General features: G+C 27.2%; 1 protein-coding gene across 1 annotated transcript; it reads right to left on the bottom strand.

Annotated features, from left to right (window-relative positions):
• Positions 1-13: 13 nt before the first annotated feature.
• Positions 14-19,614, bottom strand: LOC135928622 (pre-mRNA splicing regulator USH1G-like). Its single transcript, XM_065465078.1, has 4 exons — positions 19,516-19,614; positions 1,057-1,240; positions 109-964; positions 14-25 (listed from the first exon to the last, which is right to left on the bottom strand). The coding sequence occupies exons 2-4, from the start codon at positions 1,227-1,229 to the stop codon at positions 14-16; spliced, it is 1,041 nt and encodes a 346-aa protein (XP_065321150.1). The 5' UTR covers positions 1,230-1,240; positions 19,516-19,614.
• Positions 19,615-20,838: the final 1,224 nt, after the last annotated feature.

The raw sequence follows: 20,838 nt of genomic DNA on the forward strand, positions 1-20,838 counted from the left end.
TATATCATCGATTTCAACATCTTGACTGTAAATAGAAGTTGATAAAGGAGATCCACATAAATCAGAAGAATATAGATTATTAGCATTTTTTATTTTGTTACGGGTAACGTTTTGAATATCCGATTTTCTCGAGGTAAAAGGTTCTGTATCGTCATTTACCGAGAATTTATTTGTAAATATCTTTTTGATAGATCTTGGAGTTAATGTCTGTTCGATATTATTGGATCCACCATTAAAACCTTTTTCATCCGAATTATTAAAATTTGGAAAATATCTGGTAAATGGATTGTGGATCTTTGGTGAAGTTTGACGATAATTATCCCTGTGACCCATAATTTTATCTTGACTTTTAGAAACAAATGTATCAAATTGATCCCCATTGATGAAACTTGAAAAATGCTTATGTGGTGTATTGGATGAGGCATAATTATCCTCTTTAACAGATTTATTCAATGTCGATTTAATTGTGCTTAATGAATTCATATTTAATTTCTTAAATAGTTTTTCGATTAAAGGATTTTGTGCTGACACTGTACGAGAATCTAACGATGACTTATTACCATTAAAGTTAGGGACTGAGTAAGTATCACTTTTAAGAGTGTAATTAATATTGTCAAAATTTGGTTGATAATTTCTGACAAACGAAGTATTTATGCTTTTATTACTATGCAAGTATTTGCTTGATTTTATTCGTTTTGATGCCTCTTTTAAACTCTTGGCTTTTAATCTGGTGACCTTTGAACCATCTATGCCAATTCTTTGCGATATTTTTGTGTCCAAATATTTGACGATTATGTAGTGATCTCTTAGGGCTGCTAAATCCAGAGCTGTTTTATATTCATTGTTTAACGCCCATAAGTTTGCACTGAAAGATACTAAAAATGATACGCAATTTAAATGCCCATTCATTGAGGCATAATGCATAGCCGTGTTTCCGATTTTGTCCGGTTTTTCTATATCACCGCTATAAAAAAAAAGATGTTTAGTTTATTTAAATATTATTAAACATAGTATATAAAATTGAGAAATTCATCTTATCTTGTAGATAATTTTGACCTTTTTCCGGCTATAATTCTTAAGGAATCAATGTTTCCATAAAATGCTGCCCAGTGGGTGGGCGTCATCCCGTTATGATCAGGTGAATTGAGATCTTTTGTGTTCGATCTTTTTAATAAATCCAGACAATCTTCCTTTGCAGCTCTATGATATAATGTGTCAACGAATTTCATAGCTTAATGAACTTATAGAAATTTATATTGGTTTACTGAATGGTAAGAAAATATTAATATTAAATTATTAATAAATAGTCCACAAGTTATTAAAATTCAAATGGCATAGAAATATATAACTGATTATCTGTTTTACACTATTCTTAAAATAATTTTTAAAAATTTTGGTTCAAATAATATTTCAAAAATTATATAATAGTTGCAGGGGATGTTTGTGTAGAATGATGGTATTTTGTTTATTTATCACAAAATCTTTAAATAGAAGCAAATCACAGCAAACTGTAGATTAATGTGTAGTTCACTCTAGAGGTCTGCATTAGGCGCGTATTTAGTCCGCCCGGGTGGGAGGTTGAGCGGATTAAAAAAGAACGGGCGGGCCGGTGGACAGGTTTCGAAAAATATTTAAGCAATGGGTGGGCGATGGGTTAAAAAATTTAGAACTTTTATTTGTTATTTAAAATCATTTAAGTAACCATTAAAATAATATGCTCCCTGAAATTTCAACATTTGTAGTACCAAAGGACCGATAACTGAATATTCTTTCGTCTGAAGAAATTAATTAGGTAAAACAAAATTTATAAAATATGTTGGATTTGATTTATATGGAAGAATATACATCGATGTTGATGAAAATCTGATTTTACCCGTTTCCCCAAAGGCAAAATGCCATATTTGAAATAGATAACATCCATATCAAAATTAACAGATGGGAAGATGTAGTTGTAACAGAGGAGAGCATTACCTAATGACATAACAAAATATTTAAATCTTAAAGTAACAAGTTTTTGTATAATTTAGTAAGATTTTAAGCTACTTAGTTTAAATTTACATTACTCCTCTATTTATTTATTATTAATAGTTTTACTTTTTATTTAAATATCTCACTTGAGTAGGAGTCTATTTTGATGGAAACGACAAGAAAAGCTAATTAGCTAGAAAAATATTGGCAATTCCAGCAACCAGTGAATGAGAAATTAGTATTGCTGTAAGTTTTATCAATAATCATTTTATATTACTAAATAAATATTTAATTAGATCGAATCAGAGTTGTTAAACGCTACTTTTAAAAGTAGCACGCTACCGCTATCGCTATTTGTCAATAAAAGTAGCGCGCTACCGCTATCGCTATTTGTCAAAAAAAGTAGCTTTATAAAAAAAATTTACAAACAAATTTTTTATTTTTTGCTTATAATGTTATTTATTGTATAGTAAATATATAAAAATCAACACTTATAAATATTAAAATATAGTTAGTTTTGATTATAAAAAAATTTATGTAATAAAAATAAATATTTATGGTAATTTGTTGCATTTTAATTATAAAAACATTTCAATTTTATCATCCCCAAGTCTAGAGTGACGATCAGAAAGTATAAGTTTTACCTTACTAAATAATCTCTCGACACTAGCACTTGAGGGTAAGGGCGTATTTAATCTTATATACATATTTTTAATATAAGATAGATTATCAATAATTTTATTTGAAAGTACATCGTATGTCTGGCATCCTATTATCATTTTGAGGATTAATGCCACAGATCTTCTTTTTAAAGTCCTAGGGTCTAGCCAATGGCCTGTGATACCCAAATAAGCTCAAAAATATTTATTCAGATCAATTTATAAATATAAATAAGTTTTTACCGTCTGTTATGTGTCCAACTATCTGCCGTGATACATATATATGATATCTCTGATAACTCTACTATTAGAGCATCTTTCATTATTTTAAAGTTATCTGCTATTTTTGCATTAGTATCTGGCGGCATAAAATTGTTGTACTAGGGGATAAAGTTTAATCATCATGGTAAATGATGGATTATCAACCAAGGGCATTGGCTGAACTGTATAAATTATAAAATCAACAATAACTTTATCAGCCAATTTCTGAGAAATATTGTCATTTGCATTATTAATCAATTTGGTTTGAATTGAATTAGTCTTTTTGGATGTAAGTCGCCTATACCAAAATTATTTAGATGTTTCTCCATTTCCTTAAAACTCATGAATAGTCTTATAAAATAAATATTATAAGAATGTAAAAATGACAATTTACCTTAGGTGATACTTGAGGTTATAGCTACTGGATTAATTTGAGGAAATATTTTTTTTTACATTTTAAATAAATAAATTTGAAGCCAGTTTTGGATTATATATTTATTTTAAAAAATTTTTATATCTAGGGAATGAGAAATTTGTATTATAGCTATTAAGAACATTTCCTTCCCTGGTATCTTCCATTTCATTAATATATTGTCTGAATCACTTTCAACGATTTAAATATCCATAGGCGATGACATTTTAAATTATTAACACGTGATTTAGGTTTATTATACAAGTGAAAATATAAATTACTAATTGAAAATATATTTCAATTTCAAAATTAAATAATAAATCATAAAAATTATAATTAATTATGATATTATATTTAAATTTTCATGTTTATACTTACCTTCATTATATTTTTTAAAAGACTTTCAAAAAAAGTAGCGCGCTAAAAAATTAAAAAAATACAAAAAAGTAGCCGCTATTAGCTATAGCTACGAAAAAAGTTAGCGCGCTACTTTAACAACTCTGGATCGAATGAATTCCTTATTCATAATTTAAATTGAATATTTATTTATTCTAAATATAGCAATTTCCTATATTATAGAACTTTTGTAGGGGTGCAGCGCTGAAACTGAATCATTGCTTAAATAAATATAATGAATGAGCCTATTTAAATTTTATATGGGCGGCGTGAGTTAAAAATTTTTTATAAATAATGGGCAGAAGAATAAAAAAAATTTAAACTAATGGACAGACGGATAAAGAGTTATCCACTAAATAGCAGGCGAGCGGGTATATTTTTTAAAAACTATGGGCGAGTTAAATTTTTTAAATATTTGACGGGCGGGCTTCTGGTCTACAAACTCGTCCTTGCAGACCTCTTCTTCAATCCCTAACCTATAAAATCAAAAGAGTGTAGCTCTCTACTTATTAAAATGTAAGAGCTATAATTATTTATATAATCTTATATTTTCGTCATTTTACCCCTTATCTAGGGTAAGCTAAGAACCACAATGAAATATTTTAAAATAAATATGAATACAACTCTATTGTTCTATTGAACAAAATATAAGCCATTTTGGCATTCATTTATTACTCTTAATTATTAATAATAAATACAATAAGGTAATATAAGAAAATCTTATTAGCATATTTTAAGTAGTATTTTTTAAAAAGTTTATTCCATATAACACTTAAGCTATTAGTTAATATTTTTTTTGCTCAAAAATTTAGCAAAATATAAACAGAAACATTTGCCAAATTACTAAGAAACTATATATAAAAAACATACATCTTCATACCAAATTTGAGATCTTTATGTTTAAGGTTTGAAAAGTTATTTATAGCAAATTTAGCCCCGTATCGGTCAATTCAGCAAAACTTTTATCGCGAAACACTTTTTCGCGAAACTTTTATCGCGAATGTCGTTTATCGCGAAGAAATTTTATAGCGAAGGTAATATCGCGAAACCAATTCCGCGATTTTTTTTCCGCGAAACATTTATAGCGAAGACAATATCGCGAACTTATTATCGCGAATTTATTTCCGCGAAACCTTAACCGCGAATACTTTATAGCGAATACATTCTAGCGAAACTTTGATCGCGAACTCGTTATAGCGAATTTATTTCAGCGAAACTTTAACCGCGAATACTTTATAGCGAATACATTTTGGCGAAACTTTGATCGCGAACTCATTATAGCGAATTTATTTCCGCGAAACCTAAACCGCGAATACTTTAGAGCGAATATATTTTAGCGAAACTTCGATCGCGAACTCGTTATAGCGAAACTTTAATCGCGAACCATTTCTAGCGAATTTTCTACCGCGAATGTATTTGCGGGAAATTATTATAGCTAGCGCATGACCGCTAAAATTGCGAATTCATTTTAAGTGAAATTGATATATTCAATATCAATTTACCAACCGAAGTTTCTTAAATCGTAAACGCGAATGTTTTAAGAATATTTTATTACGTATTGTTTTTAATAAGCATGTAAACCCTATCTGATGTGATGTGATAGAAAATATATTAGTCTTTCTTGTCTCACTCACTCATGGTTGTAAGTATGGAGGGGACATTTTGGGTTAAATTTTTACGAGAATATTTTAACCCCCCCCCCTCCACATAAAATTTTAAAGTGTGCTTTATGTCATTTAAATGAAATACTTATTTTCCAATCTAGATAAAAAAATATACTGAAAGCTAAGAATTTTTTATTGATTTTCTCAGATTATTTTTAAAAATTATAGAAGATTTTACTGATAATTAATGCCTCCTAATTACAATTTTTAGATAATGCACATCTATATAAATTTCTGATATAATAGTAACTAATTCATTTGAATATTTTGATTCCTTTTTCTTCTTTTCGCATTTTAATAAATAGAAATAACTGCAAAGTTATGATTAATCAAAAGAAAATTTCAAAATATTCTATTGGATTACATAAATTTGTAATATTTATGAAGAATAAATTATGGATATAAATCATTAGATCTTCAGTTATTTTAGTTTTTATTTTTGCTGATTTCACAAGTCTAACTAAACAATATAAAAATTAAAAAACGTAAAATAGTTTTCATCATTTTTTAAAATAATACCAGTTCAATTTAAATCACAGCGTTTTTATGAAAACACCGCTAAACGCTTCTACTCAATTTGTAAGCCCTTTTACTTATTATTTTTTCTAATAAAATGGAATTAAAAAAAATCAGGATTTTTTGAAAATAAATAGAAAATGTTCCAAATCAAGAAAATAAAGACATTCCAATATCGGGAAACCAGGGCAAAATGGAGTGTTTATTTATTTACTCTTACATATTTTACCACGACAAGGATGAAGGGGGAGGGGTGGTTTGTTAGAAACATTTTCTAAATTTTGAAAAAAATATATAAATGAATGATAATAAAAAATAAATGTGGCTATATTTTAATTGATTAAATAGGTGTCTGTCTGTGTCTTATTCAATTTTCTCATTTTATAGATTGCAAATTTTTTTAGTGAGCTATTGTTTAATAAAAAAAATTACATTATTTTTAATGACGTAAAAAAAATAAAAATAATTTTTAAAAAAATATAACCAAAAAAAAATGATGTATTTTAATTTTATTTTTATTATTCATGACATGACATGAAGCCACCCAAGCTCAATTACATTGTTATCAAATCAAATGAGAATATAGTATATTTTAAAAAAGTTAACCAAATGCCAATATTTAAATAATTAATAACCTTAAGAAATTTTAGAGCTATAATATAACAAAATTAATTCAACCAATTTTTTTCCAAATTTTTATAGCAAGGTCAATATCGTAACTTGAACTGCGAACTCATTGGAGGAGCATCATGGAAATTAGAGGGGGGATAGTTAGTTATGAAATAATTATCATTATTTGAATAAAATTGGAAAGGGATGAATGGTATTTTCTTTTTTTAATTATTTATATTTAGTAGGAAATTAAAAGTTTTGAGAGGATTGATATCATTTATAGATGGGTATACAAGCCACTGTTAAAGTGAATACATTATATTCTCCACAGTCCTTTCCTTAAGTTAAAATAGGAAATGGTATAGCAAGTATTATCTTATTTTAATAGATCCCTTTAGGTCATATTTTTTTATATCTAATTTACATAGAATAGATATCCTTACAAAATAAATTTCATTATAAAAGCTTTTTTAAAAAATGATTTTTTTATTTATTGAATATGTGAAGGAAAAAGTAGAGCATTGCCATATGATATCGTCTAAACCAATAGTTCGTTTGTTAAATATATATAACTGAAATGTAAAATTTTAAAAGAATCAAACAAAGACTGGTTAAAAATAACCATGGAAAAAAAATCTGACAAAAACACCCCGATATAAATTTATATGCTTTAATAAATAAAAGGAAAATGTAATCCTCGTTTTAAACTTTGCCCTTTGGTGTAATACTTGAGTATTATTTTATAATAATATTTTACTAATAATGTTGCTCATCAAAAGTGATCATACTTATAAGGGAACAACTATATGACTCAAGGGCTAGGAATATAAATTTTAAAATAATTTTATAATGCATGACGAAAGGTAGTTATTTCTAAAATATTAATCGTGGGATTGATGTGGTAGAGAAAGAATGCGTCACATAAAGAATTTGTAAATACCCTCATAAAATCTGTATCTTCAAACCCAACATATATTGGCACCACCATATCATCCTAGTTCTAATGGACAAGCTGAAAGGATGGTGGCTATTGTTAAGGGTTGGTTAAAGAAAGCCAAATATGAAAGGGGTGAAGTGTGGATTGCACAATTATATTATAATAATTCCAAAAACAGTGGAGGTTTTACTCCAACTGAAAGATTTTTGGGAAGAAGGACGAAAGTATTATTAGATCTTATAAAACCAAAATGTGATATAGATGTTTTATCAAATAAGACCAATGGTACATTATATCCTATGGGTCAAATAGTATGGGCTAGATGCTATAACAATAAGGATAAATTAAGGGAAAGAGGGATAGTAATGGAAAATTTAGGAAAAAAAATTGAATCGTATAAAATTTGAAAATGGGACGGAGGGTATTCGTCACCATGATCAAACGAAAATTAGAATAGAATAATTTATATATATATAGAGCTGGGAGGGGGAAGGTATATATATTTATTTTTGCATTTTTGAAAGATTTGATGGCAAAGGTTACATACTTGCATTTTAAGACACACATCATGAAGAATGTGATATTACCCATGAATTATTATCCGTTATCGATGAAGTGGGAGGATAGATGGAGACATCAAATGAAAGGAAACACGAGGATAACGTGGGAGAAATTGCTGGAAGATGAAAGAGAAGAAGAATGTATGTTGTCGAACAGATGTGATATAAGACGGACTCGTCAATGTTTTCGTTGTAGAAGGTGGGGACATGTAAAGATTCAGTGTCAAGGAAAGAGATTCAGGAATAGAAAGAAAAGAATACAAGGATGTAAAATAGATTCTAGAAAGTTTCAATTTGAAAAGTATCCTTTAGGTGTCAAGGATATATGTACAGAAATTGTCAATAGAGTGAATATAAGATCAGAGAAAGGAACATTAGCGAGTATGACTAAAGATAAAGATATACGGATACAGAAGGAAGAAGAGGAATTATTGGGTGGAATGAGAGGTGAATGGGAGATGGGGTATGTCATGAGTCATTTAGAAGAAATGACATTGTTGGAAGAAGAAGATGAAGATTATATACACTAAGCCTTAATAGGGTGGACGTGTTGTAATATTAAATGATTATTTATAATTGTATTAAAAGTGTTGTAATATTAAATGATTATTTATAATTGTATTAAAAAGATTAAATTAATTATTATAATATATATATATTATGAACCTGTTGTTAGCCATGTATTTTGTTGATTTTTGTGAAAAGAAATACAGTGGCAACAAAGGAAAAGGATTTTTATTCATTAATTGGTTTTTGTAAGAAAAAAATTTTTACGATTGGAAAAATTATTGAAGATACGGAAAAAATATTTAATCAATAAAGAGACCAAGAAATTATATAATTAATGGAAATTCTTAAATTATAAAATAGATTAAGAAAATATTTAGTTAACAAAGAATATACCAAGAAAACATTTAATTAATAAAGGTAAGAAGATTTTCAATTTAATTTATTTTCAATTTAATTTATTTTCAATTTAATTTTAATTTTGATATTAAATAACTTTTTATTAATTAATTTATTTTCAATTTAATTCTAATTTTCATATTAATTACCTATCATTTAATTTTCATATTAATTAACTATCATTTAATTTTAATATTAATTAACTTTCTTATTAATGGTGCCGTGTAATTTTCATTTGACATAGGGGTTTAGTGGACACAAGCATATTTTTTTTAGGGGGAACATAGGATTTTATTCAGAATTAATTTTAGATTTTAAAAGTAATAAATTAAATAAAGGGGTTAAAGTTAAAAACGTTAAAGATTTTAAAGGAAGGATTAAGTTTATCTTAAAAGGAAATAAGGTTTAGAATTTATTTTGTTAAAATAGCATATGATCTTATTCAATTAGAATAAATTTTTAGATTTTAAAGGTAATATATTAAATAAGGTAATTAAGGTGAAAGACGTTTAGAATTTATGACGGAAATTATAAGTTTATTTTAAATTAAATAAGGTTTAAAATTTAAATTATATAAATGAAAATATGTTATTGTTTTATAATAATAATTATAAGCATTCTTATATTAATAGCATGTCGGATGTTAAGAGTATACTTTTTGAAATATTTAATAAATTTATTAATAGGTATGATTTAATTAATAATTTTATATTTATTGTTTTGATAATTTTGATAATAATATATTTTATTATATTAATAATTAAGGAGATTAATAAAAAGGGAATTAAAGGACATTTTTCAGAAGTAAAAACAGAGAAGGAAAAATCAGATAAAATAAATAATTCTTTAAGTATTAAGACACAAAATGAAAATAATCTTTTACATTTAGTATTACAAGAGATACAAAATAAAAATAGAAATAATATAGTTGAGGAAAATGATAAAATAATTAATCCGATAATAGCAGAAAATAATTTAACATTTAAGGAAGTAGAAATATCGGGTCAGAATATTTTACATTCAATTCTTAAGGAATTGCAAAATGATAAATTACATATGGGACAATCATTTTCGGACAATGGAAAATGTAATCATATAGATAAATCTTTAGACAAGAAGATAAGGTCAGGGGAGATTATAGATCGAGACAACACAACAAATATTTTACAATTAATTTTAAGTGAATTACGTGATAATAAGACAATGACGCAGGAGAAAAGTATAAGGGAGGTAGATAATAAGGTACTCGATACAGGAGATAGCATACAGGATATTAAATTTACATCAAATACTTTAAATATAATTGTAAAAGAATTAAAGACACAAAGGGACTTAATAAAGGATATGTCACGTGATTTAAATAAGTTAGTAAATAATTGCAGAATATGTGATCGTAGGGGTCATAAGGAACAAGATTTTTTTTATAATAGAATAAGGTATTGGAGGGTATGAGATGTAATAAGTGTGGTTATAAGGGACATACCGAGGATAAATGTAATGTTAATGAAAAAAATTTTTGTGAGGGTTTTCCAATTAGAAATTCTAAAAATTTTAAATCTGCAATTTGTAATATAAGGGAAATAGACAATACATTAAATGAGAATTTAAACAAGATTAATGTTAAGGAACGTCGTTGTTTTAAGTGCAAGGAAAATGGACATTTAGCCATTAATTGCCTTAATTGACTATATGAATCTAAGAAGTATAAGGAGGTCGAGAGACCAAATAATCATGTTAATAATAATAAATTATATCATAGTTTTAATAATAAATTTTATAATATGTTTTATAATAAATTGAATATTTATAATAGTAGAGGGTATTATGTTTATGATAAATGTAAAGTAGTTAGGGAATATGGGAAGGATCAAGCGATATACACGAGGGTAAATTACAAACACAATACGTACAAGTATAACGGAGGTATCAAGATGGTAAATTCAAACAGAATTAAATTAAATAAAGATTTGATTAAAAATATAAATAGAAAGGAAGATTTTTTTAAATGGGAAAAATATAAAAGACCTAACAATAATAATAATATGTTAATAATGAGGGGCAATAAAGAACAATTTTCATGTCCTCGGGTTAACATTAAAATATATAATAAGGACATTGAGATGTTTTTCGATACGGGAGCTGTAATTTCCATTATGTCTTATAAGACATATCGCGAAATCTGGCCTCAAAGAATCCTCGAAAAGGGGAATATATACGTCAAACAATTTGATGGAACTGAGATCAAGGTTTTGGGTAAATCCAGGGTTAGAGTAATAGTGGGTAACAGAAAAATATGTCTTAATTTATGGGTGGTTGAGAAGGAGGTTGAGACCATAATGGGTTGGGACTGGATCAATAAGATAGGTTCACAATACAATTATTGGAATATTTTTACAGAAAGGGATAACATTTGTACTATAAAAGATAATGAAGTACATAATGATTTCAATACAAATAATATAAGGAATAAGGTAAGAGAATTAGAGGAGTCCAAATTAAGTAATAAGGATTCGAAATTTTTTAATAATCAAGACTTTTAGGTTGAGATAAAATCAAAGAATAATGTTTCAGGGCGGAATAGTCCTGAAATTGATATACAAAATAATAAAAATATATTACATGATAATGATATAGGAGATAAGAGTAATATACAAGATAATATTAAGACAACATTTGTTCAAATATCAATAATTGAGCCAGAAGATTATGAATTAAATAAGGTTCATGAAGCTATAGATTTATTAATTAAAAAATATAAAATAATATTTGAAGACACTTTAGGATGTCTTAAGGACTACAAAGTGGACGTTAAACTCAAGGAAGGTGTTACGCCTATTTTTTTAGGATGCCGCCGAGTACCTTTTGAATGGGGAAAGGAGGTTGAAATCGAATTAGACCGGTGGTTAAAGGATGGTATAATTGTTCCCATTGATTATAGTGAGTGGGCCACGCCTTTGGTTCCAATCAGAAAATCAAATCGAAAGTTAAGGCTTTGCGCCGACTTTCGGGTCACTCTCAATCCGTGGGTAGTGGAGGTTAAGTATCCATTACCTCGAATTGAAGAAATTTTAGCTAATTTAAAGGGAAGTAAATATTTCTCTAAAATTGATTTTTCCACAGCATATTTACAATTACCTCTTAGGGAAGATATACGTAAATTATTTACAATTACCACATCTAAGGGTTCATTTGCGTTTTGTCGATTGCCTTTTGGTCTCAGCGTATCTGCTCCAATATTTCAACGCACAATGGCATCCGTTTTTCAAGGTTTAGAAGGGGTTTTCTATTATATGGATGATGTATTGATTACGGGGGTAACACCAGAACAACATAATCAGAGGTTAGAAGAGGTTTTTAAGAGAATATTTGAGAAGGGTTTAAAGGCCAGTAGAGAGAAAAGTGTCTTAGGAGTAAAGGAAGTAGTTTATTTGGGGCATACCATAAAGGGGTTGGAAGTAAGACCTCTAGATAAAAATTTAAAGAATATAGCTAATTTACAACAACCCAAAAATAAGTCCGAAGTTCAATCATTCCTGGGTATGGTAAATTATTACCATAGGTTTATAGGAGAATTTGCTAGTATAGCTGCTCCATTGTATTATTTATTAAAGAAGGGTATTCATTTTGAATGGAAGGAATCTCAACAAATGGCCTTTGAATTATTGAAACAAAAGATTAGTGAAGAGCCAATTTTAAGTTGTTTTAATAATGATTTACCCATAATATTGGCGGTGGATGCATCTAATAAGGGTGTGGGGGGGGGTGCTTTATTACATGTAATAAATGATATGGAGAGACCTATTCTTTTTTTTCAAGAGTTTTTCATGATGCAGAAACCAGATATTCAGTGATTGAGCAAGAGGCATTAGCGGTAATTTTTGGTTTAATTAAGTGTAGGGAATATTTAATTGGCAAAAGATTTACAGTATATACCAACCATAAGCCGTTAATTCATTTGTTCAAGAAAAATAACAAAGAATTAATGCTATCACCTAGGCTTCAAAGGTGGTTATTATTGGTTGGTAGTTTCAATTTGGAGCTTAAATATCGAAGAGGTAGGGAAAATCATCTACCTGATATTTTATCCAGATTGGGATCGAACACTGAAATTTTTAAAATAAATAATATAGAATCTTCACAAGAAGATGAAACAATAATCCGTAATTTATCTCACATATTAAAAGGGGGTCCTACTACGTGGGATGAACTCAGGAAACATAGTATAAGGGATAAGGAATTAAGACAGGTTAGATTATGTTTAATAGGGATCATAAAGTGGAAGAATAATCTTAATAATTATAAAAGGATACAAGCAGAATTATCTATAGTGGATGATTGTGTTATTAGAATAAATCGAGCAGTAATTCCTAAAAAATTAAGAAATAAGTTGTTAATAATTTCAAGGCATTGAAAGAATGAAACAATGGGCTAGGGAATATATATGGTGGCCGGGTATGAATGAGGAAATTGAATATATTACAAAAAGATGTGTGCCTTGTAATACTTTTGCCAACATGTCACATAGGGAAGTAGGTAATATTTGGCCAAAAACAAGTCGACCGTGGGAACGAATACACGTCGATTTTTTTGATTTAAATAAAAAATCATATTTTTTAGTAGTAGACTCATATTCAAAATGGATTAATTATGAGGAGGTACATGGTTTAACTACTAATATTGTAATTAAAAAATTAAAAAATTTATGGGCAAAATTCGGGATTCCCTAAGTCATTGTTTCTGATGGCGGTCCAGCTTTCATTAGCGAAAGTTTTAAACAATTTTGTGCTAACACACAAACCCAACATATTTTGGCACCACCATATCATCCTAGTTCTAATGAACAAGCTGAAAGGATGGTGGCTATTGTTAAGGGTTGGTTAAAGAAAGCCAAATATGAAAGGGGTGAAGTGTGGATTGCACAATTATATTACAATAATTCTAAAAACAGTGGAGGTTTTACTCCAACTGAAAAAAACAAATAAAATTTGTATTATTGTAGATAAGAATTTTAAAAAATTAAACATTCAATGTTATATTAATAGCGATTCCTTTAAGATAATCTAATCTTGATCGATTTTCGAAGTCAGAAACAATTGTTACTATTCTCGCATGTAGATTTCGATATTTTTTTCTCGTGGTAGAGGGTGTTTCACCAGAATTATATTGAACAATTTTTAACTCTGTCAACCCTTGTTGTTTTTTAAGCCTAGAATATAAATTATATAGTTTATTAGTATATCTTTATACTTTTTAAATCATTTTAAAATAATAGATATATAGATAACTAAATTTCCACATGTTTGGATGGTAACTTGTTAGGAGGGAACTAAAGCATATATGCCACCCTTCAACCGCGTTGTTGGTTTTCGCTTCCCCATTCAGAGTTGATTGTTAACAATTCCATAGTTCAATATTAAACAAAGCAGGTAGTCTGCCTCTTCCAAACGTTTTACCAACGTAAGCTTTTTCAAAAGTTTCAATTAGAGGCTGAAGTAACAATTGATTATTAGAATAAAATTCTGAGTTTATTAGTAATTCAAATGTTTCAACTACATTTAAGGGTGGCACAAATGCCAAGCAAACCATCATTCTAAGTTGTATATTAAATTCCACATCTGTTTTATATTTCTGGATATTTTTGAATGTTTCGCCAAAAGGATTGGCCAAAATGGTAATGGCAACATTTGTGTTGCGAACTGGGAAACACTTCATTGAAAGCTTTTACACTGGCCATTTCAAAATCCGTCCAATTTTTTTTGGAGTTGATATTAAGTTGTCACCTATAACAGTAAATATTCTTTTATATGTTTCATAATCCTTTCTATTGGTCAATATATATATATATATATATGAGAGGTAAAACATTTTTATTTTTAATCCCATGAATTGTATAAATTTGCGTAAATAAAGGTGGCAACGATTTAAATGTACCATCAGAAAACCAATGTTCGCATGAAGCTAAGAAGTTATGAAATCCTCATACTTATCTGTAATTGAATATTCATGCGGAATTACCAGCTTAATAAGGCTGCTAGGATTCGGAGGTGCAAAACTGTTTGAACTCCGCGTTCGGTGAATTACACGTTTCATAAGATTCGGTGATGGTAGTGCCATTGATAAGGAATCACTTAATTGAGATACGTGTTTCGCCACAATAAAGTTGGAGTTTCCACAGTATTATTCAAAGCTTCATTCTTAATTGAATTGATTATTTTCTTGGTTTCCATTTCGATTGGATTTTCTGGATGATTGTGTATTTCTTTATTATCTTTTATCTTACCATTTTTTTTTGTAAGTCGTACGAGACATTTAAATATATCTATCTATAATAATTAGTATCTGAGACTACTTTATCCAGGCGGAACAAAATTTTTTAAGTTTAAGATCTCCTGCTTGATAACATATTTTATATCGCTATTATGGATTCGCGATAAAAGTTTCTCTATAAAATCCATTCGCGATAAACGACATTCGCGATAAAAGTTTCGCTGAATTGACATGGAACCTTTAGCCTGTGGGTGCTTTAACCAGTATAGTAACCAGCAAGAAATAATATATTAGTAACAAAATTTTGGCCAAACTTGTGATTAAAAAGCCAATGAAAGCATTTATAAGTTTTATCAATGTTTATTCTTTTGCATATTATTTAAATTAGTATGGTAGATAGTATAAATAAGAAAAAAGGTTATTAGCAAAATAAGAAAAAAATGCCATCATTGTTATCATACCAGAATGGAAAATATAGAAGAAATAAATATCTAGTTTGCTCTAATATTTAAAGCCTGATTAGTATTTATTAATTCCTCAATTTTCCCAACCATAAAAAGGAAATCAAATTATAAAAATGAAAACTATTTAAGTGTGAAAGAAGTCAATCGTCTAGAAACATAAATTTTGAAGTTTACACTAACCCATTAAGTAGTATTGTTTTAATCTGTTCAGTAGCATAGTCAAAATTTCCGGGAGTGGGGGTTAAATTGGGGGATGGCACCCCCCCCCCCACCCCCATTTTTTGAACACTCAATTCTGCTATCTTAGGCTATGTTAAAATATTTTAAATATTTCATGTAACAAAATTTTAGAAAGTATTTCATTATAGATTTTATTTATTATATAAAAATACTTTAGCATAAATAACATTCTTTTATTCAATCTTTATTTTTAAATTAAAATAAATTTGTAGATATTTTATACAGATTATAATATTAAAAATTTTATTGTATAAAACTTTATTTAAAAAATTCTTATGCAAATAATGGTATTTGAAAAATATGAAGATATTATCAAATATGAATAATACACAAACTTTGATTAAAAATAGTATTAATTGCATTATTTTTAAGAGTTAATGCAAAAATTACCCCCCCCCCCCCTCCATCTGCTACGTACGCGCCTAAATATAAACAAAATATTGTTTTTATTATATATTAAAACTAATATAATCATATTGCAATTTTTTGATTTGAATGTATAAAGAGTGGTCTATTTTTCTCTGAGAATTTGTTAGGTCTAATCCATTTAAACGTTTTTGGTGGTATTTCTTAAATAGGTTTTTAACCTTTTTAAAGTTGAAAAATTGGCAAGGTAGCTAAAATAATTAATAATGTTTTGATATTAGGTAGGAAATATAAAGTACAGAGCATTTTTTGGTTTAGAATCTCTATTCTGTCAAGATTTTTATACCAAAATACGATATCGCAAAGTAACTTATCATATGAGCCTACTAAATCGGCGTAAAACTCTGAGATTTTCTTAATATCCTCTCGTGTTTCAAGTGTAATCAACAGTTAAGACTCAGCCGGCAAAAGAAAATAAAGGCTTTTTAAAATTATTGTTTTTTCATATTGACAAATATATATTTTTATAAAATGGAATATGACAAACTAGACAAGTTATATGCAATGGAAAATAATTTAAAATTTATTTTAAAAAATAATCAAATACTGTATCAATTATTATTTATAATAAATTAAAAACATAAAAATAGTTGTTTTTTAAATTTCAAGCATTTATTATCAATTTAGTAAATTAAAATAAAAAAATTTAAAAAAAAATAAATAATAATTGAATATAGAAATTCGAAATATCTACTTTGCATTAATATTTATGACCGCATTTATTTATTCTATAATCATTTTTGCCATTCCACAAAAAAGTAACCGAATTATAAGCCAAATAGAAACTGTGAAATCAAAACTTTTATTATGAAATCCGCAAAACTTCTGGAAACAAATTCTAAAACATGTATTCATAATTAGTATTTTAATGCTTCAATTCATTTGGTAGATGGAAGAAAAATGCATTTTTGATAAAATAAGGAACATACTAGACGAAAATTATAAATTGAAAATCTGGGCTGAGCCAAATTTATGCCTGATTAGTACTTTATTTACTAATAAATCAATCAGTTTTCATTCAATATATTAAAATACTTTTTAATTTTATGTTTTTACGATCTTTTTTTATCAAATAGGTTATATAGATTCCAATTATGTTGGATTATAGCCGGATGCTCACATTTTTTCAAAATTTTTTCTTAATCATAAATTATAATAAAGTATTTAGTATAAAAAAAATTTGATTATTAAAAAATGCCTTTTATTAACACTCAAAAAACTCCAAGTATAATTTTGTAAATTAAAAATGTTATCAAAAAAATACATGCTGATATAATTATCCTACTGAAAGAGATTGAAATTCACCTAGTGTGAATTCTGAATTCCCTGCGAAAAGATGGATTATTCACGCAAGTCTGCGCGATTTAAAACGACTTCGAAATAGGATTTATATTCCAAAAACAAGACCCATGTTAGAGACATTAGTTTTTTAGAAGTGGCTACGATCTTTTAAGATAAATTCTCGTACTATGGTTTTTAAGTTTGCATGAAAATGCAAGTTCACGTGTGATCGTGGAAGATAAGAATGTTATATGGTATACTAGATAAAGAAGGATCGATTCATATTTTGTTAATAATTTTTATGTATTTTGAACTATATGATTGTTTTTTGCATTATAAAGTATGATTGGATAAATATTATGAAATAAATGATAGCCTGGCTATAGTACAGCACAGTAGGAATCTGTCTAACTCTTTTGTGAAAAAAAAAGGAATTGAAGTTATTTTTTGTTAAATTTTAGTATTTATTTCATTTCAATCTTCTAAAACACCACTCATCCAAATTCTAAATAATTTTGAGGATATTGAATGATATTTTCTTCTTGCCTATGGTGAGATTAAGCTAGTAGGACTTTAAATAATATAAAAATTTATAAAAACGAATGATGCTTTTTATGGTTATAAAGATTTCAAAATCAGGTTTTTTTAGCCATCCGGTAGAAGTTATATAGTTAAAATCTCATTATATTTTTAAAGATTTGATATTAATCTGAATCTCATATTGAGGCACACATCAGCCCTAGGCCTAAGTTTGGCAAACTTTTGAAAGAACTTAGACTGATACTTAATTAAACATTTTAGTTTAATGAAAAATATTTTTAGTAAAATTTGCATCAAATAGAAAAAATTAACCCTTTATCTATTTAAAATATAGGACTGTCTTGGCTGTAGCTCTGATGCTTTTAATTATTTTAACGTTATCATAAAAAGGCAGTCCAATAGACTTGTGGATTTAAAAAATCAAAAGATGTTGGTTACGGTTAAATTGAAACCAATTACAATAGATCACTTTTTTACCTTCAAACAGTAGGGTTTAACCACAGTGTAAAATAATGTTAAATGACTTTTACAGTTAGGAAAAGAAAAGGTAGAACTTCGGATCCATACTAATCATAGCGTTTTTGGGTAAAGTTATCCGTTTTCAATTTTTTTAAATAATTTATAACAAAAAATATTTATTAAGGAAAATTTTATTAAAAAATTAAATATGCGTACCATCGTTTGAGAAATAAGTTAGGATTTTTTTCTCCCCACCTTTTTAAGTAAAAAAAAGAAAATTCTAAGAGGATTTTATAAAAATATACAAAGAAAAATAAAAAGGAGATTTTATTAATTTGATAGAAATAAAAGCAAATTTTTGTCTAGATATCAATATAAAAGTATTATAAAAAAAACTATTTCCCATCATATTCCATGGGGGAGGAGGGGATCTCATCCCCCAAATCCTCCTTGTCTGAGCCAGTGTGTGATGTCTAATAATATTTTAAATTAAAGCACATTGGCTTAATAGAATTTAAATATCATTATTTACATTACACTTTTGAATTTAAAAAATTAGATTTACCTCTAATTGCGCTAAGATATTTGATTAAAAACTTTCAACTTTCTATTAAAAATTATTTAAGAATAAAGATCAGGCATACCCAACCTGTACCAATTTTAATATTTTTATGCAGATTGTTCCCGATCCGTTAGAAATTTTGTATTAGTTTCCCAGTTCGTAAAAATTTCTGAGGAATGGTCTAGACTGGGCAGATCTTTAGTAAGGATAGAATTATTAGTAATATAAAAGTGTTAATTTAAAATTATATTATTAATAACAGTGAAATTTTTTTATAGTATATGTTTATAGTATAACTTGAATTTATTAACATTCTACATATTATATACCTTGTCCTTTGAGAAAATTTATATGGGTTACAGTGTATTAAGTAATGTTTATTTACCTTATCCAAGAATAGAAGTTAGATATCATTCTATAAGTATAAACTTAGATTAGTATAAAAAGGATATATACAATTTTTTTATTATAAAATAAAATCGATAAATTAATAGCTACGAGATTGCATTGGATAAAGCTTTCCTTTTTTTTCTACCTGAGTTTGAGTTAATTTTTATTTATTTTTATCCATCGATTTATAATAAAAAATATTTAAAAAAATAATAATGGTATTTTATATTATATACAATTGTATTCCGGAGTGGTGGCGTGAATCGCCGGTATTATATAATACACTAAATTATTACTATAATTTAATATTCCATAAATAAAAAAGTGTTACATAAATCACGCAACAGGCCGCATTTAATTATTTTATTTTAAATGGTATAATTTAAGCTAGGTTTAATATAATGTTGAACTATTATTATTTTATATAAATATCTTATAATGAATTTCTATTATGTCAAACTTATTATAAATATCACAATAAAATGCACACTTAAGAAAATTTAAAACTAGACATCTTATAAATTATTACTACCTCACCCCAAACCAAACCTTTCCATATATAATTTCGGTAAAACTATTTAGTGTTCAATTTAGAACAAGTATATTTTTAGGTTATAATATATTTCGTTTAACTGTAACCTTTTATCAAATCCAAATTTGAAAGAACATATGATATAGCCAAAAAATAATAATTAAATATGAAAATTCCCTAGTAATATATAAATTAAACGCTTATCCCTTCACGGTTCTTTACCATTATATTATTTGTATTTTTTTAAATTTTATTTATATTTTTAATCTTTACGATTTTATAGACTTTTAATCATTTTTAAAATTTTTGTTATATAATTTACATATTTCTATTTTTTTATACATGCTCTTTTTTTGGTAATTATAATTTTATAATGTTTTGACTCTTTGAATGAATAAAATATAATATACTAAAAGATAAATAAATAATTTAAAAATATTAATAGTCATCCTCCTCATGTGAATATTTTGTTTGATAGAAAAAACCCTCGAAAAATCTTGTTTTAACTTTTAATGCTCTTTTGGCTAATAAGTTTGATTAGGGATTTCTCCTTTTCCTATTGAGCAAATTATTGAAACCACAATGGGTAAAGTAATGTGTTATGTACTAATATTTTTAGGATTTTCCTTTCTAAGCAATTTCTTGTGCATAATTGCTATTGAAGGAGGCAAAAATGTCTATTCATATTACAATTATTTATATGGATAGACATTCAATACATTGCATAATTTCCAGGTAGTTAAAGTATGTCCATCTGGCTACGAATTATTTATAACTGAAGTGTTT

This window comes from Gordionus sp. m RMFG-2023, chromosome 4 (genome assembly GCF_954871325.1).
Source record: "Gordionus sp. m RMFG-2023 chromosome 4, tfGorSpeb1-WG-v2, whole genome shotgun sequence".
NCBI classification, from domain to species: domain Eukaryota; kingdom Metazoa; phylum Nematomorpha; class Gordioida; order Chordodea; family Parachordodidae; genus Gordionus; species Gordionus sp. m RMFG-2023.